Below are 23,849 nucleotides of genomic sequence, written 5' to 3' on the forward strand. Positions count from 1 at the left end.
CCTTAAAATCCTGCCTAAATGGGTTAGGCTCGGGCAGGTCCATCCTATTGTGACCGGGATTGTGGAGATGAGTTGGCTCCATTTTTCTACTGTTTATAGGACTCAACTTGCACAGGTGTAGCCTCAAACCTGTTGTCCCCATGGATTTCGAAGGAGAGCACTTCAAGGCATGCCTCACGTTCTCTATCATTCATTAGGAATTTTTGAGACTCTTCTGCTGGTGATAAAGGTTTTTGTGATGTTTGGAGACTTAGTCTTGTTCCTGAATCAGTTTCCCACATTAAAGTCATCGCTGTTTGACACAGACTTTGAGATACCACTTAATTCTTGGTGAGAATCAGCATTGACTCCCCAGGTCATAGAGTGCCCCAAATGAATATCAAAACAGCAGTCCTCACCCTCTGCAAAATCACTTCAAATACCTCAAACTTAAGGACTTCCTGGTTGTCGTGTAGGTGTCTATTGCTGGTCCAGAGATGTAGAGATTTGGGGGTTATATCTGGTCTGGCTTTTAGACATGTTCCCAGATAATAGAAATATATGAAGGGCTTTATCAGTCTGAGAATTGTATGAATGAAAGTTAGAAAGTTGAAGAAGATTTTAAATCTAATTGATGTACAAAGTGTTAATGATGGCTGGAGAAGATAGTTTAAACTGGTTTAAAATTAATCCAGAATCAGGGAGGTTGCCTCTAGAAAGAACTAGACTTGGCAGGTCTAATTCATTCTGCACTGAGGGATTCAAAAATAAAATCTCTTTCCCTCTATGTGAAGAGGTCTGTGTCCAGTTTTCCCAGCTTTCTGCTTGCTTGACAAAACATTATGAAATCCACCAATATAGGTTCATCCTGTCTATTTTGAACATAAATACTGAAAGGGAAAAACTTTTAAATAGCTGTAACTAAAGCAATTACTTTGCTACCTATTGATTTTTAATAACTCTAGTTAATCTGAGATGTGTGGTGTTATTCTAAACATGTAACAGAAGGCCTGAAGGAGGGAAAAGACTTTCTCGCATAAATTGCTGTAGAAACTACCTGTTTTGGCACTAGAAATATCTGAAATATCAGTGGCCATTTTGGTGCCTTTCTCTCTGAAACGAGCAAAATTGTGTCCATTGTTCTGAATAAAACCAAAATCCCAAACCTGCAAACAGTTTAAAATATTTTTAAAGAAAGTGTTTTTGTGGAGAGGAGGAAGGTATTTTTTTCTTCTTTGCTGGCAGACTTGGAGAGTTCTGCTATGAGTAAGGATTATTAATGACGCACAGATTTCATGTTTAGCTGGAACTGCCTATTGACTGAAAGGATCACAGGTCAGCAGCACTGTCCTCTCTCTTCTGAAAAATAAAAAGCAATCCTATTGAGATAAACAAATCTAAAAATGACAGTTTGTAGAAAATAAGAAAAGAACCAGGAAGGAATTCAACAGCGTAGTCATTCTGAATGGCCCCATTCAGAAATACTTCCTTAAAATGAATTTGATTTATATTCATGTGACTTTTATTGAGAATGGAAGAAAAAACAAACTGGGAAATGTCTACTCAAGCTTATTTAAGAGTACAACAGCAGTAACCAGAATACTATTTCAGATTGCATTTATAAAGATCGCTGATGGGGAGACTGAATTGCTAAATTGTGTGCATACCTCAAGCATAGCATGTGGAGAAACAGACAGTCACCTTGTACTCACTAAAGAGGTTTTGGAGAAGAGTTCAGACAAATAAACCTCTACTTCTGTTGTAATTTTTCTATTTGTTAGGAGCAAAATCTAAACTATTCAGTCTATGCAAATTCTGAGTAAACAGCCCTATAAAGTGGTGCAACCATGCGCCTTAAAAATATGTTCCTGTCAGTAAGCAGGGTCAAATCTTTTCAGTACTTAAGAGAGAGTATATTATTTGACATCTACATAGCACCCTACATTCAAGGATTTCAAACCAGTTTGTGAGCACTAATTCAATTAAGCTTCACAATACTGTGAGATAGAAAATATTTCCATTTACTGATTGGGGTGAAGTGGGGAGTGGTAACACACACACAATGATGAAGTTGCAATGACTTATGATGGAGAGGGAGAGAGACTCTAGCATCTCCAGGCGATAGACCATCTCTCCTCTCAAAAGGTATGTCTACGCTAGAATAAAAGGCCCGTGGCGCAGCTGTGGCTGGCTCGGGCTCACTGGGCTCAATCTGTAAGGCTAAAAATTGCTGTATAGATGTTTGGGCCCAGGCTCTGGGACCATCCCCCCTGATGGGAGAGTTCAGAAACTATAAAAAAAGCTACGATGTAGGTAATTTGAAGTCTTCTAAAGCTGTACTAAATGTATGCCCAAGTGTGGTGTTAGTGGGTATTGTGCTTTTTGGATGAGAGATAAAACTGATGTTCTGTCCTTAGTATGTATTGTGCAAGAGGAATACTGTTAGTGCTGGTATTCTGGCAAACTTCTAATCTGAGTAAATTGTATTTGATTATATCTAAACACTCCCCCATCACTTTCATTTTGTTATAATCTTAACTTCCTGCCCTATAAATTCTGTTGGTACTATATTGTAAAATAGCTGCAGCATTCCTTCCTAGAGATGAATGATTTTTGTGTATCATTTTGTAAAGCATTTTAAGATCAGATGGAATGAATGTTTATTTTTTAATATGAAAATATTAGCTGGTGGTTAGTAGTATCCCAGTGAGAAGTAGGTGCTTTGAAACAAGGGACATCCTCCGAATATGGAGAGGGTAATAGTCTAGTCATATATCTAAATTAAAAGGTAGTGGTCTACAAGGTTTAACAGATCATTCAATCTTTGGGTGGCAAATTATGTACAGTAACAAAAGTAGCAATAAAAGGTTGCCTTTTCCTTCCTTTTTTTTGCTGTTTACCTTCTCTTCAAATTTCATTGTCTTAAAAATGTGTTTCTTGTGGGCTGCTACAACTGCTTCCAATCCCAAAATCTTCCTGTTCTTATACTGTGTGGCTTCTGAGAAGGTACATATCTGAACATATGATCTCAAATGTGAAAGCATGGGGAGCCAGAGCTTCAGTACTTCCAGAGGACAGGTTTTCTGCAAAAGAATGCTTAGCCTTGAGCATGCTGCCCTTTTAAAACTATAATTGCTTAGCAGCTATGGCCTAGTGATAGCTTGACCAACTTGTGGCACAATGCCATCCTAACAGATGGGTATAATGTAGACAGTCAAGAAACCATGTATGTGTATCTAGTGTATTTGTTAAGGGCAGGATTCTCAGCTGGGAACAGTCAAACCTCTGCCCATTCTGAGCTTTCACTTTTATGGTTAAGGGTATGTCATAATTAATTCATTTATTGACTGAGTGTCTGCAGGAGTGTAACTTTTGACCATGTTGGATAAAGAAAACTGTGGGAGGGGGGAGCACGCTTCACTAACCCCTCTTGTGGAGTTTGTTGAAATGAGCTGGTTTGTTCCCTGTAAACAGGTTTGTCAGCAGCAGATCTAATGGTGAGGTTACCAGGGTGAAGTATATCCATAACGCTTCATTAATAAAACTAATATATATGTTGAATATAAACAGTTCAAGTCTTGTCTCTGGTTGATAGCATTTTACAAAGAATAATCCCAGGAGATGATGTGGCAGCACAGGTCAGTATAGCATTTTCTGAAGTCAGATATATAGTTGTGGGGAAGAAGCAGTAGTTCCTGGTATCTGTGGACCTCTCTCTCGCTCACTGACTCACTCAAGCTAGCCAGGCTAGTTCAAGGAACATTTGAATTTGTACAAACCACACAAGTCAGATTTCTCCGCAGTTATAAATGGAGGAAAAACTTTAACCTGAACCTGATGCTATTGTATCTCATTAAGAAAAACCTGAAGTGTGAAGAGAAACATTTCAAGGGGACCAAGTGCAAATTATGGGTAAACTTTGTTTCATAAATTTAGATGAAGTGTCTCAAAGCTGTGTCTGGATTTTATATATATAAAAAGAAATTTTTATCTTACAGTAATAGCTAGAAATATTGGAAAGCAATTCAGAGTTAAAATAAATCTTTTTGCGTTTTGGATACTGGAAGGTTCAGATGTGATCGGTGTGGGTAATAGTATTTTAGAAATTTTAAAGGTACCTTTCTCTTGAGGTGGTGATTTCATATTTGTTCTGCTGCTGGTGTGCCTACATCTGCTATGAGTATTCAAGTGTAGTTCTACCATCTTATGAAACTTTGCACATTTAGGAGGCTCTTGAAGAGAGGAACAACATATTATTTCTTTTACTTTGGGGGTGGGTGGGGAATGAAAGCATTTTATTTTTCATTCAGGTGACGCATTCCCTGGCTTCAGACTTATTAGATAGGGGGCACATCTCATTTGCCAGGAAGTGGTGCTGCAGCTGGTGGGAACATGATACCTGTTGTCATGTCTTCCAGGAGAGTGTTGCAGACTCTGGCATGGCAGGGGGCTGCTTGGGGGAAAAGCAGTGGCTATTCAGACCAGGGAGCTGCGGGGATGGAGCGCAGTGATTGCGGCTGCTGCTAAAAAGTTGTAAGGCCCTCTATCTCTCAGATAGAGGGAGCTGGAGAGGGTCCCAAAAGTGGATAGCAGCTAGGAGGGGAAGCTGATAAGTAGGGAACAGAAGTTCAGCAAGACCAAGAAAGGAAAATACAAGGAAAAGGGGGGCACTGGGGAGCCAGAGAGGAAACTGCAGAGGGGTGGGGCAGAAGGGAGCAGAAACCGGCCAATTCAAGCAATTGTTTCAAGCCTTGCTTCCCCCACCCTCTCACTGCTCCTTCTTTGTAATCTTCACTGTGTGTTTGCCTTTCTCTGGTCTTGCTGAGTTCCCACTTACAAGCTTTTCCACTCAGTGGCGTATTGTCCTAGCTTTAGTGCATATTAGGGACCTCTTTAGTCCTTTTCTCCATCTCCTCCCATAAAAATACGGAAGTGAGCAGTAGCTCTGGCATCCCTTTTAATTCAGCGGTGCCTAGTTTGAATGGCGATCAGTATCCATTTGCAGAGGCCCACCAGATGAGTCCTGGAGAAGGGCAATAGGTCGCAGTTTCTCCCCATTTGCTGATCATCTTCAAAGGTGTCACTTTCCACTTCCTGGCAAACAGTATATGGCTCCTACATCATGGGAATAGTCAGGAACTGTGATTACATAGAAGAAATAAAAATAATTATTCTGCTGTTCAGGAACCTCCCAGATTGAGCATTGTTAGGATTAGAAGACTCAAGGCTAACTGTACTTTTATAAAAGTAAGTTCTGTGTATGGTTATATGGTTTTCTTTTTCTTAGGGAAGAGACAAAGCTCAAGTTCTATGTAAAACAAATTAAGAAGGCCTTTCACATGAAAGATGTATATGCATTCCCTGACATATCATGCCCAAACAATCTAGATAGAAAGAATTGATTCAGTGAAAATTTGGTTCCTGTCCCTGTGTTGGCGAACCCAAAGGGGCTTATTATCTAGTGAAGATCTCAAGTCATTCTGGAGGGTGACATATTTATTTGACTGTGATGAAGCCATTAAGTTATTAGTTTCAAAGTGTTCTCTTTGCAAGCTGGAATTTGAAGGTCAAGAGGCAGAAATAAGATTTATATTCAGCACCTTGAAACAGGAGGTTATTTATTGTGCTGTTGCGGTTTCTGGATTATTTTAAATGCTGTCCTGGGATACAGTAAATCCACTGTTGCATTTGTGTTACATACAGATTTGTGGGAGAACATTCTATGACTACTTGAACGGTTCTGATAGGTGTTTGATCTTTTTGTGGCATCATGCCAATCACAAATTTAACTACTGCAAACATGATTAAAGAGAAAGTTGAGAGTTCTTTTTCAGATATATCTAGCTTCAGGACTCCAGTTTTTAAAGACATAGACTATATGAAACATTTGTAAATTTAACAGGCTTGATAAAGCTTATTGTATCACAGCTAAATATATTTTTCATATTGTCAGATCATAATTAATTATCAAATGGAATAGATTCTGTAATTCTCCAGTATGTATTAAATTATGCAAAGCCTTCTAATACAAAATCTTTTGTTCTGAAGCTTCCTTTTTTGCTTTTTATCAGATTTTTCTTATAATCAGCTGAGAAGTTTTTGTTTTTTTTTTGATCCCTGAAGAAATATGTATTGCTTTTCACCTAGGATTCATGCCAACAGGATTACCTTGCAAATTTCTTACAAAGTATTTTTGTAGTAACAATTTGGCAATTTAAACAACCCATGGTTGCTGTGTAGAAGTCTGTCATGAGCGAAAGAAAGCATAAAAACTGGCATATGGAGTAGAATAAGGATGTGAAAGAAAATCTGCTCAGTTTATAACCCTGGCATTTACTTCTTATAGTGAAAATGCCATATATAAAGAAGACATCTGGAAAAAGAGGTCCTGTGAAGAGGAAGCTTGCGGAAGAGTTTGCTCCTGGAGAGGTGTTAACAGACACATCAAAAAAAGAGTGGAAATTAGGCATGCCTATAGGGCAAGGTGGCTTTGGATGCCTATATCTTGGTAAGTTTGTGTGACCCAAACTACAACTTTTTTAAATGAGTCTTGAAGTGTCTGTCCTTCCCCGCCCCCCAATAAATAAATTGGGGGTCGTCCTGTTGTCTTCCAATTAACAACAGTTTGGTTAGAGCTGCTGTTTAGTATTTTTCTTTCTTGAAGAATTGAGAAGTGTAGGTAGAAAATAGTTATTAAAGGCATTTAAGATGCAGTCCTCAATACGCTGTATTTGGAAGCCCCTCCTGGTTCTTACTCTAACCCCAACTACGTCATATGACCGATCATATTTTTTCTTAGCTGAAGTGACATTCTTTATTCCCATATAAATCATCCATCATCTTTATAATAGCCCTCAAATGTTTGTAGACAGATTTCATAATTCCCCCTTTCTCATATTTAATTAGTTTATCATCTTAAAGGTCATTCATGCACTTTTAATTTAAATTTAGTACTTGTGAGAGATGCCAGATTGTTGGTGTGCCCACCAGCACTTCAGGCATCATCCCCACATTGCCTTGCCATGGTATTTCAACTCTGACTTTGGAGGACCTACCTGTAGAGGTGAGAGGATAGCTCAGTCTCCATGCTAATTTGATCTTTGGTCTCTGTTCTGATGGTATTATTTGTCATGAGGATACTCGGCACCTAAATTCTAAACTGAGACTATTGACTCATTTGATATAGGATGCTGATCAGATGACAGCTCTCCATATCGTCTCTGCTGGGTTGCATTTGAACTGACATAGTCAAGTGCTCGATATTATATAACTAATTCCTTGCAATATCTATCAAGTCCAAGAATTTCATTGTCAGGATATCATTTCATTTTGTAGTACTATCTATTGAGTGTGAGAAAACGTGTGAAAAATAGTGCATTTTTTCTTTAATACGGCACCTAATCCTTAAATGTATCTGTGATCTGAATAAATGGGCAGTGTGAAGGTGGTCCTATCATAGCTATCATTCTACACACCAATGTTGAGGGGATGGAACTTTAGATGAACATTCTAGCTAAGAGCCCTTTTGACTATGTGGTGCCTTCATCCAAACTGTGTGACAAGATGTCCTCCCTCTCCTCCCAATCTGTGGCATGATTGCGTTGAATTCTGTGGCATGCAGTCACTTATTGATTACAAAATCATTTGGTAAGCCTTAGTGCTCTTAAAATGAGCTAGCAACAGTAGGAGGGGATTAAGCATTGTACTGAAAGAAGGTAGCTACCAGTGGGGTTTCTAGCCTTGCCATGGTAGGCCTCCACTCCTTCATGTTTTTGCCCATTCAACTTGTAACCCCACCGGAGGTGGAACTCTGCTCATGTTATGCACCTGTGCATTTTAGTAGTTACCTTTTCAGGAACGACTAACCTTGTTCCCGCTCAGAGAGTGCTTAAGTGCCTTCTCCCACTGGTACAGATGTATGCCCTGGCTCTCTGAGTATCTGGTATTTTAAAACTGCCTGCCATGGAATCCCCCATTAACACATCTCCTGTGGAGTTTCTAAAATGGCAGTCAGACAAGCTGAGAGCTGAAAGATAGAAAAATATTTTTTGGATATATATGGTATCTTCGTAAAAAGGTAAATGATGGCCTCCTGTGTGTAAGCCATGTTGTAAATTAGGCCTTCTCTTTAAGTCACTTGAGAAGGTACTGTTGAATGGCAAGAGGGTGGGGGACTCTTTTATCATTTAGTAAGTGGCCCCATTCGGAGAAATCAAGACTGGAAATTTAACTTGGTTTTCTGCATAATTCTGCCACCAAGCTACTGAACGTTATATTCATGTTAATATTTAATTACTTTGTAGAGTAGCTAACCAAGTGACATAACAAGTAGTAGCTGTATGTGTTTTACAATAGTTGCCTCTCATTCTACTGATAAATGCTTCATATTTTAACAGCTGATGTTAATTCTTCAAAATCGGTTGGCAGCGATGCACCCTACGTTATAAAAGTGGTAAGAGAAATTTTGAATCTGTTTATCTCAAGATATCAAATGACTTCTCTCATATAGCATGTACAACGTTGAACATCCCCTCAGCTAGAATTAAGACATATAGTGCGAGCTTCATTAATGTACATTAAATAATAATTGTGATAATACCTAAAAGCCCCAATGTGGCTCAAGACCCCATTTTGCTAGGTACTGTACAAACATGTAAGACACGATCCTTGTCCCAAACAGTTTGCATGCCAGACACACAAAGCGATATATGAAGAGAGGAAAAGAGAAACAATCACATTTGTGCTGTAGGGAGACTAGAGAAGGCTAGGTTTCTGTAACAAGACAAGAGATGTCAGAATCTGAACTAGAGTTTTGGCTGTCTGGACAGAAAAGTTGGAATTGAAAATATTGGATAGGAAGGAATGATAAGATCTGAACACAGCCTGGGTGTATGGGGCAGTTGATGAGAAGGAATTGAAAATGACCTGGAGGTTATGGTTCTGAATGACACTCAGAACGATGGTGTTATTAAAAGCGACAGAAAGGAGGGAGAAATGAGTATTGCAGAGGGAAGATCAGAAATTTAGTTTTGGCCATGTTAAATTTAAGTTAATGGCAAGACATCAAGAGAGGCTGAGACATGAGCCTAGATGAAAGGCGACAGATCAGAAGTGGAAAGGCAGATCTGAGAGTCACCAGCATAAAGTTGGTAGTTGATGCAGTGACTCAGATCATGCAGCACAGTTGTTACTTTACACCACTCAGGCAGCACAAACTGGATTAAATGTCTGTAAATGGCTATTGGAGAACTTCCTTCTGGTGTAAGACTGATATAGGCAGTTCCTGTGCCAGTTAGCCTCTTCCTCCTCCTGGTGGCAGGAGTAGACTGGGTGAAGGCCAGGGACATGGCAGAGCACAGCTTTTCTACACCAATTATCCACTAGTGTAAAGTCCTTTAGGAATTTTATGGTGGGTGTGAATTAGAGTAGCCCCCTGCCTGCACCAACTAATGTTAGGGCAGAACTGATGCTGAATCAGAGCTTTAACTGACTCCCCTATGGGTCCCTGCCCTATGCCACGATGAAACTCAGACATAGGAGAACTGAGCCTAGTATGAGCATGTAACAACAAAACACCTTAGTTTAAATACTGAAGTTTAAGTGTACATCTAAGCTTTGTTGAATCAGGAAATTGTTGCCACTTAGTTTTTTACCTAGCGATGGGAAGGTAAAAGAAAAAGTATACATTTAATTACATTTGTTTTAATTGCTTGCACTAGAGAAAATAGGCTATATATTAGTTAATGATAATAAATTCATGCAACTATTGGCCAGACTTTGTAATATGTATTGCATTTTAAATTTTTTCCAGTTTAACATGTTCTTTTCCCAACCTTGTTGATATGTAGGTTACATTTGATTACTTTGAATGTGGCCCCTAATTTGGGTACTGACTTTAAAAAGTAGCTCCAGGAACTACTTGAGAAATTGGGAACATAGTAATGGACATACTAGATCAGACCAGTGGCCCATTTGGTAAAATATCTTGTCCATAGCAATGGCCAGGACCAGATGCTTCAGAGAAAGGTGCATGACCTTTTAGTGGAAAATTTTTCAATAACTTGTTAGTATGGACTTTTGTTCCTGAGTCTAGCTCTGAAGCATGAAGGTTTATATCATGCTTTTTCCTCTATCTGCTCATTTGTTCAGCAGCAGTGAAATCTACTGCACTAATAGTTGGTCCTCTGTGAAAAATATAAATGTTATAGTAGATTTTTATTCCAGTTTAAAGATCCAATTAATTTAGAATAAAACAGTCTGCTCAGTGTATCACTTTGGAAACTGACAGTTTCACATCATATGAACTATAAAATATACTTGTTTTTTTGACAATTGGTGGTGAGCCTGTTGTTGGAAATGATCATTTGCTGTGAAGTGACCTTTTACATAAGAAATAGAAGGTATTGTAACAGATTTTTGTCGTTCTGTAATAATGGAATTGCCTTTTTACTGCATTTTGTAGTACCTCTATTGCTAAGCTCCCTGAAAGTTAATTCATCTTTTATTCCTGTCTATGTATTCAGGATGTCTTTGCACCAGTATGAAGTGCTTTGCATGCCAGTTTTTGTACTGCTGTTTTCTTCTCTACTTGTTAAGCAGTTAGTGCTCTTCTTTCTGCTCTCCCAGTCCATGCATTTTGACTTCCTCTTCAACAGATATTTGTTATACCTAAGTGAATGACCCATGACTTGTTGCTTCCCCTCTCAACTGGATGCAACTTCTAATAAGGGTCTGTTTTTGATGCTCTGAGAGCCAAGTTAACTCACAGCAGAGATAAAGAGGTTAATAGGTGAAGGATTATTAATGTTCAATAGTTAAACAAAATGTTTGTTCATCCAGCAATGTTCTTCAAATTGTTAGACTATTAAAGCAGGATAGAAATTGGCTTAGTCTTCTGGCATAGAGTTCTTATGGTTTTGGTATCTAATCAGTATAAAATGAATAATTGTAAAGTTTTTCACAATTTTTTCCGAATGAAGAAATGCTTCTTAATGTATGAACTTTCAGATGCCTCTGGGCAAATGTGGGTGCAAAGTTTATTTAATGACATTTCTTATCTTTTCTAGATGGGACAATTTTAACAATATTTGAAGAATTAATGAAAGAAAAGAGTGGCAGATATGTCTTGAGTTTTGACATATATAGTGTAATGGAGGAGAGTGGTATTTCCTCTAGTCACATTTTAGTTTCAGTTTCTTAAAGCTTGGGCATGAACTTCTAGAGTATGTCAGGTTTGAAATCTAAGTATTTTATAAGGTGCCAATCACTGTGGTATTGAACATCGTTATTATAATACATCATGTGCTTTCATCTGTGTTTAGAATACTGGTCATCAACCAGTAGATCGCGATCAAGTAGTTGATCCTGGAGCCTCTTACAGTCGATTGTGATCTGGCGGCACTTTAGCGGGGCTAAAGCAGACTCCCTGCCCCACGCCACTCCCAGAAGCGGCCAGCATGCCCCTGCGGCCCTGGGAGTGGAGGGAGATGTGTGTCTCCATGCCCTGCTCCTGCCTGCAAGCACCACCCTGCAGCTCCCATTGGCTGGGAATGGGGAACTGTGGCCAATGGGAGCAGTGGGGACAGTGCTTGCAGGCAGGAGCAGTGTGCAGAGCCACGTCCCTGCCCCTTCCCGGGGCCATAAGGGCATGCTGGCCGCTTTTGGGAGTGGCGTGGGGCCGGGGCAGGCAGGGAGCTGCTTGCAAGCAGCTCCACTGCCTGCAAGCACGGCCCGAGGTAAGTGCTGCCCGGTGGGAGCCCGCACTCCAGCCCTGAGTCACCTCCCGGAGCCAGCACCCCATACCCCCTTCTGCACCCTGAACCCTGTCCCAGGCCCCAGCCCTCAGCCCCCTACTGGAGTTAGCACCCTGTACTCCCTCCTGCACCCCAACACTCTGCCCCAGCCCATAGCCCGCTCCTGCACCCAAACTCCCTCCCAGAGCCCGCACCGCACACCCCCTTCTGTACCCCAATGCTCTGCCCCAGCCCCGAGCCCCCTCTTGCACCCCAACACACTGCTCCAGCCTGGAGCCCCCTCGTGCACCCAAACTCCCTCCCAGAGTTTGCACCTCTTACCCCCTCCTACACCCCTGCCCCAGGCTCAGCCCAGAGCCCTCTCCCACACTCTGAAACACTCAGCCACAGCCCGATGAAAGTGAGAGAAGGTGGGGGAGAGCGGGCGACAGAGGGAGTGGGGGGATGGAGTGAGCGGGGCAGGGCTTCGGGGAAGGGGCGGGGTAGATCCTGGGTTGCACTTAAATTAAAAAAGTGATCTTGTGCGTAAAAAGATTGGAGACTACTTGTTTAGAATTAACTTTATTATGGACGCAGCTCCATAGTTAAGGCTGAGTTCTGCTTTACACTTAAAGCATGAAGCAACCTCTGTTATGACAAAACACAGTGTATGCTTTGCAAATTCATGGCACTTTCTCTGTACAGAATATATTTTCTGAGAACTTATAGGTAAATCTGTTAGTTTGGGTTAAAATGAATTTTAAAATGTGTGCTTTTAAAGAATTTAGCATCAGTCAGCCTTTTTTGTTCCAAATGATCTTAGTAACAGAATAAGACTCTCTTCAAGCTTCCTATATAGTTGCAGTTAATTGAAATCTTGTACATAGGCTATATTTGAAGAAATTGTTATAATTAAGCTTAATTATTGTATTTAATAGTTATGATTATATAGGCAAATATGTGGTCAGGTCAGCAGCTCAGGTGACTGGGGCTGCTGCGATATCCTAGATAACTCAACCAATCACCACTCTTTTTCTACAGCAAATTTGCATGTCACTGTTCTGTTGGTTATAATGAGCATGATGTAAAGAAGACTGGATGAGTGCAAAAGTTCTCAGTAGTGGATTACTTGGCTCAGCTGTCATTGCTCTTTAAAAGTTCCGCAGTCATCTGCTAGCCTGGGTATCAGTACTTGAAAAGTTACCCATAGCACTACTGCTTTGGCTCTACTGTAAACCAAGGCAGTACTACTGGAGGAACTGAGTTAAGGACCATTTGAGAAACCCTGAAAGTGCAGGAGTATTAGGACTTGGGAACAGGACTAATCCTGTCCCATTCTTCACATAATGACGATCTTAACAGAGCTCTAAATCAATAAATAGTTGCAAATTAAGGATCTGATGAAATTCATCCTAGGGTACTTAAGGAGCTAACAGAAGCAATCTCAAAATTGTTAGCAATTATCTTGAAGCACTCGTGGAAGATGGGTGAGGTCCTGGAGGACTGGAGAAGAGCAAACATAGTATCTATCTTTAAAAAGGGGAAACAAAGAGGAACTGGGAAATTGTAGACCAATCAGCCTAACTTCAGTACCTGAATAGATACCGGAATAAATTATTAATCCTTTTGTAAGCATCTCAAGGCGTATCTAGTGGGGACCCATAAGGGCCCATCTTGGGTTGAGTACAAGTCAGTATTTTCATTAATGACTTGGATAATGGAGTGGAGAATGTGCTTAAAAATCTGTGGGTGACACCAAACTGGGAGGGGCTGCAAGCACTTCGGAGGACAGGATTAGAATTTAAAATGACACTGACGAATTGGAGAATTGATCTGAATTCAACAAGGTAAAGTTCAATAAAGATAAGGACAAAATACTACATTTAGGAAGGAAAAGTCAAATGCACAACTGCAAGATGGGGAATAACTTGCTGGATAGTTGTACTGCTGAGAAGGATCTGGGGGTTATAGTAGATCACAAATGGAATGAGTTGTCAATGTGAAAAAGCCTAATATAATCTGGAGTGTATTAACAAGAGTGTTGTGTGTAAGAGTGGGAGGTAATTATCGTGCAGTACTTGGCACTGGGTGAGGCCTCAGTTGGAGTATTGTCTCCAATTCTGGGTGCCAGACTTTCAGAAAGATGTAGGCAGTTGGAGAGAGTCTGGAGGAGAGCAACAAAAATAAAAGGTTTAGAAAACCTGACTTATGAGGAAAGGTTATAAAAAAAAAAAAAAAAATGTAAGCATATTTAGTCTTGAGAAAAGAAGATTGGGGTTGGGGACCCAGTAACAGTCTTCAAATATAGTAAGGGCTATTATAAAGAGGACTCTGATCAATTGCTCTCCATGTCTGCTGAAAAAAGGACAAGAAGTAATGGGCATAATTTGCAGTAAGTTAGATTTGGGTTAGATATTAAGAAAAATTTTCTAACTATAAGGTTAGTTAAGATCTGGAATAGGCTTCCAAGGGATGCTGGGGAATCCCCAATATTGGAGGTTTTAAGAACAGGTTGAACAAATACCCATCCCAGATGGTCTAGGTCTGCTTGGTCCTGCCTCAGTGCAGGGGGCTAGACTAGAAGACTTTTTGAAGTATCATAATTTAAGGGTAAAACACATTACATGTAGGCATACCTGAGCTACATGTGTTTGAGCTAGCTTGTTAAAAATTGCAGTGTAGTTGCAGCAGCATGGGCTAGCCACCCAAGTTTATTCCCAGGATCCTGGAGGGGATTGTACTTGGGTGGCTAGCTTGTGCCGCTGTCTATGCCACCATGGCTACACTGCTGTTTTTGTGAGCTAGTTTGGGTAGGCTTACATGTGTTGCTGTCACACCGCCAGATGGCAGGATGGACATACCCTAAATATCTTATTCAATAGGAAGAGCTAATACTAACAGGCATTATCTTGTAAGGACATACAATTGTAATAACCCAGGGCTTCAAGACTTCTAAGGGGGATATACTCTAAGCAAGAATATTTAGAGATCAGTTCTGTATACTTTTCAGTCCAACCATTTCAAGAGTTGAGATTTTTATTAAGAGGACAATCTGTTGTAACGTTGGGGTTCATAATACAATACCCTTAATTCAGAGAACCTAAAGATGATGACAGAAGTGTATTTAATAATGCCTGCTAAAGCATTGCTGTAAACAGTTCATCATATTTTCCGTTAACTTATTCTTTAATCGGTATTGGCTGTGGTGGAGGGATACTTTCCTGATACTCCTAACACTAAGTACTTTCTAAACAGTCTCTGGACTTAAAGCCATTTTTAGTACAGAGGGAATGAATTCTTTTTGAAGTATTAAACTGTCCAGAGTTGGGTGGTAAAGAGTGATATGCTTGTTATGTGGGTGTATATCAGCTTATATGGATTTTAAGAGCTATACTTCTTGATAGCTAAAAAACGGCAGCTAAAGCTAACTAATTTTAAATTACTGTTTTAAAGGAACCCAGCCAGAATGGACCTCTTTTTACTGAATTAAAGTTCTACATGCGAGCTGCTAAACCAGAGCAAAGTAAGCAGTCTATCAAAATGAACTAAAAGACCATGTTTCCTTATAAATAATAATTTGTTGAGTTTTTAATAAAATAAAGGCTAAGTGGTAGCCTTTAATGTTAAATGTGTTGGTTGGCTCATCAAGTCTGTTTAGATCAGTTTTTTAAAAATGACCACCTTATGTTCATTTACATTTCTTAATTGTATTCCTTAATCATAAGTTTCTTTTTACAATGACACAATTTTTTTTTCTAAATGGATAGTTACTGAAGCTAATTGTTTATAAACAAGAGTCACTGAAGTAGAACCATTTCTCTTGTCCTTTCTCACACCTAAGGTCATAAACCTTTGAGGGCTCAGCCTGTAATGTCACCGGAACAAATAGGATTTTCTTAGTGTTTAAAGCCAAACAAGATTTTAATGAGATTAGAAGAAAAATTAGTAATTTGAAATAAATTAAATATAGTTGATGCATTATTTGGAAAAAAACTGAATCTGCTGTATTAAAATGTAGTCTTGCAGTTACATTTTTTTGGTAGGTAGTTTTCTATCAGTAGTATTAGTATCAGGATTCATTACAGTTGGATCTCCTTTATCAAATAACTGTTCATGTTAGGATATATTTCATTATCAGATTTAGCCATAGATAGAAGAGCCTACTTGTTGTCTGGTATACTTGGTTCATGGTTTCTCACTATCAGATAATGATCAGATCTTTCATGCATAAATTTTAAATGATTTATAAGTAATCTTTTCCACAAGACTCCTGCAGGACAAACTCAAAACCTTGTTTTTATTTATATTTTTAGTTCAGAAATGGACTAGTTCCCATAAACTGAAGTACCTAGGTGTACCGAAGTACTGGGGCTCTGGCTTGCATCAAAAAAATGGAAACAGGTAAAATACAACTTGTTTAAGACATATTAATATTTTCCCACCCACAACCACTACTTCTTTTATATCCATCTCAGAGTCCAGCTCTTAATTTATAAATCCTTGACCATTATGAGCTGAATTTTTGTTTTAATTCTCCTGAACATATGTGCAGAATTAGTCTTTTAATTCACATATATAAAGAAGGAAATGCACTTTTTTACTATACTTTGCCGCCTTAACTTCAGTTTGTTTACTCTTGGGAGAGAGTCTTTTTATTTAATCTGAGAGCTGGTATAGACAGTCGAATTCTTATTTTATTTCAAAAGTTCAAGGCTAGGTTTTTATACAGTTTCGTGTGAGATTGAGAAATCCATTAGCTCAGAGATATACTGACTTTACATGTATTTATGGCTGGTCTGTAATAGCACAGAATCAGTTCTGTATGCCGTCCCTTTCCCCCACACCAGAGCTTTGGGGGTGTTCTGGATGTGGGAAGGAGCAATAGCTTGGGTGATTTTGTGTCCTGGCTATTTCCAGCTGCTGCAATACCCATAGGGTATTTAATATAGCTGTCTGAAAGTATACCCTTTCCCAAAAGTGGAGTCACAGGTGTCAAATCAAGTCCATAGAAATAATGATGTGGGATATACTAAGCAACTGCTGTATCTCTCTGACTGTCCTTCCTAGCATCCCAGTATTAGAATTGGAAGAAAAGGTGGGAGAGTTCAACCAGGAAACCATCTTAAAGGGGTTATGTGGCCATTGCAGTTCTATGTGGCTTACAGAACAGAGCCTCTCAAATAAGGAGAAAAGAGGAGGCCCATTAAGCAGAAGACTATCTTTCCACTTCTATATCCATGCCAGTTGTGATGAATGGACAAGAAAGGGACAGCTTATACATTGATCTACCCCCCTCCCCCCCGAACTGGTGATCAGGGACAGAACCCCCGCCCAGCACAAAAAAAAAAAAAATTCCATCTGTGATCTTCCCTTCAGCGAAAGCTTAGTCTTGGAAATTTTGGAATTACAAATGGGGACCTAGCTGAGAGCTAATGGAGGTGGGATGGGGGTGGCTAACTCTTTGGCAAAACAGTAATGGTTACTCCAGCAGGTTATATGACATCAGCAGGGAAAGGTGGTAGAGGAAGAGAGATCCATGCTAAGCGTGGAACTTGTAGAATCAAAACGAAAAGGAGTACTTGTGGCACCTTAGAGACTAAGCAATTTATTTGAGCATAAGCTTTCGTGAGCTACAGCTCACTTCATTGGATGCCTACTGTGGAAAGTATAGAAGATCTTTTTACACACACAGCGTGAAAAAATGGGTGTTTACCACTACAAAAGGTTTTCTCTTCCCCCACCCCACTCTCCTGCTGGTAATAGCTTATCTAAAGTGATCACTCTCCTTACAATGTGTATGATAATGAAGGTGGGCCATTTCCAGCACAAATCCAGGGTTTAACAAGAACGTCTGAGGAGGGGGCGGAGGGTGGTAGGAAAAAACAAGGGGGAATAGATTACCTTGCATAATGACTTAGCCACTCCCAGTCTCTGTTCAAGCCTAAGTTAATTGTATCCAATTTGCAAATGAATTCCAATTCAACGGTCTCTCACTGGAGTCTGGTTTTGAAGGTTTTTTTTGTAATATCACAACTTTCATGTCTGTAATCGCGTGACCAGAGAGATTGAAGTGTTCTCCGACTGGTTTATGAATGTTATAATTCTTGACATCTGATTTGTGTCCATTTATTCTTTTACGAGGAGACTGTCCAGTTTGACCAATGTACATGGCAGAAGGGCATTGCTGGCACATGATGGCATATATCACATTGGTGGATGTGCAGGTGAACGAGCCTCTGATAGTGTGGCTGATGTTATTAGGCCCTGTGATGGTGTCCCCTGAATAGATATGTGGGCACAGTTGGCAACGGGCTTTGTTGCAAGGATAGGTTCCTGGGTTAATGGTTCTGTTGTGTGGTATGTGGTTGCTGGTGAGTATTTGCTTCAGGTTGGGGGGCTGTCTGTAGGCAAGGACTGGCCTGTCTCCCAAGATTTGTGAGAGTGTTGGGTCATCCTTCAGGATAGGTTGTAGATCCTTAATAATGCGTTGGAGAGGTTTTAGTTGGGGGCTGAAGGTGACTGCTAGTGTCGTTCTGTTATTTTCTTTGTTAGGCCTGTCCTGTAGTAGGTGACTTCTGGGAACTCTTCTGGCTCTGTCAATCTGTTTCTTCACTTCCGCAGGTGGGTATTGTAGTTGTAAGAATGCTTCCCTCCGCAGGCCCTACGCTACCAGCACTCCCAGCTACCTTCGAGACACCACTGACTTCCTGAGGAAACTACAATCCATTGGTGATCTTCCTGATAACACCATCCTGGCCACTATGGATGTAGAAGCCCCCTACACCAACATTCCACACAAAGATGGACTACAAACCGTCAAGAACACTATCCCCGATAATGTCACAGCTAACCTGGTGGCTGAACTTTGTGACTTTGTCCTTACCCATAACTATTTTACATTTGGGGACAATGTATACCTTCAAATCAGCGGCACTGCTATGGGTACCCGCATGGCCCCACAGTATGCCAACATTTTTATGGCTGACGTAGAACAACACTTCCTCAGCTCTCGTCCCCTAACGCCCCTACTTACTTGCGCTATATTGATGACATCTTCATCATCTGGACCCATGGAAAAGAAGCCCTTGAGGAATTCCACCATGATTTCAACAATTCCCATCCCACCATCAACCTCAGCCTGGTCCAGTCCACACAAGAGATCCACTTCCTGGACACTACAGTGCTAATAAACAATGGTCACATAAACACCACCCTATACCGGAAACCTACTGACTGCTATTCCTACTTACATGCCTCTAGCTTTCACCCTGACCACACCACACAATCCATTGTCTGCAGCCAAGCTCTGCGATACAACCGCATTTACTCCAACCCCTCAGACAGGGGCAAACACCTACAAGATCTCTATCAAGCATTCTTACAACTACAATGCCCACCTGCGGAAGTGAAGAAACAGATTGCCCACATATCTATTCAGGGGACACCATCACAGGGCCTAATAACATCAGCCACACTATCAGAGGCTCGTTCACCTGCACATCCACCAATGTGATATATGCCATCATGTGCCAGCAATGCCCCTCTGCCATGTACATTGGTCAAACTGGACAGTCTCCTCGTAAAAGAATAAATGGACACAAATCAGATGTCAAGAATTATAACATTCATAAACCAGTCGGAGGACACTTCAATCTATCTGGTCACGTGATTACAGACATGAAAGTTGCGATATTACCAAAAAAAAACTTCAAAACCAGACTCCAGTGAGAGACTGTTGAATTGGAATTCATTTGCAAATTGGATACAATTAACTTAGGCTTGAATAGAGCCTGGGAGTGGCTAAGTCATTATGCAAGGTAACCTATTCCCCCTTGTTTTTTCCTACCCCCCCCCACCACCCCTCCTCAGACGTTCTTGTTAAACCCTGGATTTGTGCTGGAAATGGCCCACCTTCATTATCATACACATTGTAAGAAGAGTGATCACTTTAGATAAGCTATTACCAGCAGGAGAGTGGGGTGGGGGGAGAGAGAACCTTTTGTAGTGGTAAACACCCATTTTTTCATGCTTTGTGTGTATAAAAAGATCTTCTACACTTTCCACAGTATGCATCCGATGAAGTGAGCTGTAGCGCACGAAAGCTTATGCTCAAATAAATTGCTTAGTCTCTAAGGTGCCACAAGTACTCCTTTTCTTTTTGCGAATACAGACTAACACGGCTGTTACTCTGAAACTTGTAGAATCAGGTATCTTGTAGATCTTGCAAAGTAGTACTAACTTTTCCTGACAAAATGTAACTGTCTCAATCCAAATGAGCTTTCCAGAATTCATGTGCAGAGCTTTTATGGGAATGAGCTTTTATACTAAAGTCAAACTTTGGTGACCTTAGAGATGAATATTAAAACATATTTGATAGGGGAGCTTCATTTCAATAAGTAGAATGCTCATTTAAATCTTAGTAATATTACTTTTAAAGCAGCCAAGTTGTGAAAGTAACCACTTAATTAAAATATAAATGACTTTTGGGAAAAAAATATTGGTCTTAACCAGCAGTTAATACTTGCTCTTTCCTGTTGTGAATGAAACACCATAGTACTTTCTGAGATGGGTGCTTGTTTTACTGCATAACTAGCTGGATCTCAGGAACATACCTTTGATGGAGGACGTTTGCTTTAGGTGATACAAAGCAAACGAAACAAATAATAGGGTTGAAGTACAGTACAAAAAATTCTAGTGTTCATAAATATGTTTGCCTGCATAACTGATTTTTATTCTAAAAATAAACATGCTTGAATTCAGTAATTAGTGCAATGGGATAAAATACATGGGTAAAATACTGTATGCATTTTAGTTCAGTAACTTTTTTCCCCCCTGATTTGAATTTCAGCTATAGGTTTATGGTAATGGACCGATTTGGGAGAGATCTTCAGAAAATTTATGAAGAGAATGCAAAGCAGTTTGAACACAAAACTGTCTTAATATTAAGCTTGAGAATAGTAAGTAATAGTAATTCCTGAAACATTTTTAAAATGTAACCTTTTGCTAAAAGGCAGTTTATGCTGAATAGTGGTCCTCTGCTGGCTGGAGTTGAGTACTACGCTGATACTCCTGTATATTGTGTTTTGTTAGCTTGATATTCTGGAATATATCCATGAGCATGAATATGTGCATGGAGACATCAAGGCCTCAAACCTTCTCCTGAGCTACAAGAATCTTAATCAGGTATTTGTGATATCTCTGCTTCATTTCTCCTATTTTAATCCTCTTTGACAACAAACTGAGGTGCTTTGAACCTGTGAACATTAGCAGAAGTCTTTTATTTTTAAGAATGAATACAGTGATATTTCTGCTTGACATTTATATTTAATATTCTACATTTTTGATGCAATTTCCTGGCAGTTTATCAAGTTGGCTTTCTGCCCTAAATAATATTCAGGAGGAGTGCTTGTGATACAAAATGAATTTCAAATAGCTATTTGGGGGTGGAAGCTTAAAATTATATAGTACACCAGTAAATTATGTTTGCCTGTCTGCTTTGTCACTTTTTTTATTTCCTTTGTTCAAGGATCCATCAAATACAAGTGTTCTGTTACTTGGAAAATTTGGTTTCTTCACATGTTGATTGTTCAAATCAATTGATTTACAGAAATATATTTAGTTTTCTAATTTTTTTAAACCCTTTAGTGTTTGGAAAATGTGCATTTCATTTCCATAATTCTACAGATTCCCTGTCCAAATAGTTTACCTTACAAAGTAGATTAACTATTGCCAATATATTTAGAAGTAGCCAGGGGATAATGAAGACTACTACCTGGCATCTATTCTTTTGCAGTACTCCTTTTGTGGTAATAGGACAACAACACTAGCTTTACATGAATACTCAAGAAATACAGTATGGTAAATTTATTCTAATCTCTGATATCAATACTGCGAGCCTCTTTTCCTGTTGTCTGATAGACCATTGTAATCCAGTCTGCTCCTAGATAAGAACTGAACATTTTACTTGGCACTACCACTAGATCAGCAGTAAATGATTTCTAAAACTGGTTGTCATTTTTCATAGTGCGTTAAGTGACTGAAAACTTGTTGCAGTTTTCAAAATTTTATATATGTGTCTTATGTTTAAGAATGAATAAATGAACTTTTTAATCCAAAGAGCTGACCTTTTTAGACTTTTTCTTCTGAAGAAGTTCTGAGTCACTCATATTTATTTTTATATGAATTCTTCTGTATGAATAGTCCTTTGATCTTTGCCTGGTATATGGGATTTAATAGGTGTACTTGGTTGATTATGGCCTTGCATATCGATACTGTCCAGAAGGAGTGCACAAAAAATATAAAGAAGACCCCAAAAGATGTCATGATGGTACAATTGAATATACTAGTATTGATGCTCATAAGGGTGTGGGTAAGTAGTCAAAACTTTAATTCACTTTGTTCCATACAAGACTGTTTTTATTTTAATCACGAACATTTTATAGCAGACATATTTTAAAATTCCTATTTACTGAGGAGTCCTAACACTGTTTAGAAAACTAAATGTTCCAACTGTATAGCAGAAGTTCAGCTTTGTTTTTTCTGAAATTTGCTGGGCAACAGAATTAGAGCATTTACTAATTTTTTCAGCTGTTACTTTGCTGTAGTGTTGGAAATCATTTGTATTTCTTTGCATATAGACATGATTAGATCTACTTTATGTAAGAAATCCACCTAATTTAAGATTGATCATGTGTATCCGTTAGTGTGAGACATATTTATTGAATTGGTACTAACTGTGTAAGTAGACTGGGGTGTGATGATTCATAGATATTTAGGTCAGAAGGGACAATTATGATGATTCTGGGGTGATTCTGGTTATTTGAGGGAGTTAATGGTCCCTAAATTCAATTTGAAGCATACTTCTTCCATATCTGGCCAAGGCTGAGCCTTAAATCCTGTTTGATGTAAACTACCATCCTTTAAATCTAATCTGTGTCCACTGAAAATAAACAGTGAAAAATATTAAACATTATAGTAACATGACTTTATAAAGAGCAAATCTTGCCAGACCAAGTTTGTTGCTTATTTTGATAAAATTATAGAATTAGTGGATGAAGAACGTAAGAACTGCTATAATGGGCAGATCAATGGTTCATCTAGCCCTGTATCCTGTCTTCTGACAGTGGCCAATGCCAGGTGCTTCAGAGGGTACAAACAGAACAGGTAATCATCAAGTGATCCATTCCCTGTTGCCCATTTCTAGTTTCAGGCAAACAGGGGGTAGGGACGCTTCAAAGCGTGGTTTTGCAATAGAAATGCAGTAGAAGTGTTATATTTGAATGTTTAGGAAAGTTCTTGATGTCTTGCACAAATTTTAATTTAAAAATTAAAATCCGATTGGATGTAAACTCTCATCTGGGCTAAAAATTGACTAACAGACCTTAAAGGGGATTTTCCTGTTGATACGTTTAATACAATTTTAATCAGTATCTTGTGGAACATGTGAAAGCAAATATGTTACATCCCTTGTCTTGTCAACATATAGGATTTCAGAATCTTCTGCAAGCAATGTTTCAGTATTCAGGAAATCTGAAATATTTCCATTTGTGGAATAATAATTTGAAGAGCTCACGTTTCAACTCTATTCGCTGTTTTTGGGGAAAGGGGAAGTAAAAATGTTATGAACATTAAGTCAGTCAGTTCACTCACTCTATTTTGTCCATAATGTGAGGACTTAAAATGTTTCAGATATTGGGATAACTGCAGCATGTCATATTCGTGAGCGGAAGAAAGAGAGATTAATTTCAAATTCCTTTATAAGTCTTCCAGCCATTTGAGCAATAATTCTAGTTTCCTTTCCTTCCTGCTTCCCTCTGAAATAAACTCCAAAGCATACTGTAGTTGTTAATTACTGTTAACTTTGGCTTCCAGTTGTCTTACTGTGTTTACAAACTTTAACTTCAAATGCGTGTATGTATTTATATATATTTGTAGCTCCATCAAGACGTGGTGACTTGGAAATTCTAGGTTACTGTATGATTCATTGGCTCAGTGGCCATCTACCATGGGAGGACAATTTAAAAGACCCCAACTATGTCAGAGATTCAAAAATTAGGTAAGGAACTTATTATATTTTCTCATTTGAAATTGAACCTAGGAATAAAAATATTTCAGTGTAGCAATACTATGTACTCATAA

At 39.2% G+C, this 23,849-nt stretch overlaps 1 protein-coding gene across 2 annotated transcripts in view; it reads left to right on the top strand.

Annotated features, from left to right (window-relative positions):
• Nucleotides 1-23,849, top strand: part of VRK1 (VRK serine/threonine kinase 1) — a 52,649-nt gene that overhangs the window by 792 nt on the left and 28,008 nt on the right. For both annotated transcript variants that reach the window (XM_084630180.1, XM_084630179.1), the window contains exons 2-9: nucleotides 6,326-6,487; nucleotides 8,376-8,431; nucleotides 15,165-15,234; nucleotides 16,025-16,112; nucleotides 20,560-20,668; nucleotides 20,802-20,894; nucleotides 21,948-22,080; nucleotides 23,646-23,766. In XM_084630180.1, the coding sequence (XP_084486306.1) occupies nucleotides 6,331-6,487; nucleotides 8,376-8,431; nucleotides 15,165-15,234; nucleotides 16,025-16,112; nucleotides 20,560-20,668; nucleotides 20,802-20,894; nucleotides 21,948-22,080; nucleotides 23,646-23,766 (827 nt within the window). In that variant the 5' untranslated portion in view covers nucleotides 6,326-6,330. The remainder of the gene's footprint in view (nucleotides 1-6,325; nucleotides 6,488-8,375; nucleotides 8,432-15,164; nucleotides 15,235-16,024; nucleotides 16,113-20,559; nucleotides 20,669-20,801; nucleotides 20,895-21,947; nucleotides 22,081-23,645; nucleotides 23,767-23,849) is intronic.

The sequence above is a fragment of the Lepidochelys olivacea genome, assembly GCF_965140295.1.
Source record: "Lepidochelys olivacea isolate rLepOli2 genome assembly, chromosome: 6".
In the NCBI taxonomy this organism is placed as follows: domain Eukaryota; kingdom Metazoa; phylum Chordata; order Testudines; family Cheloniidae; genus Lepidochelys; species Lepidochelys olivacea.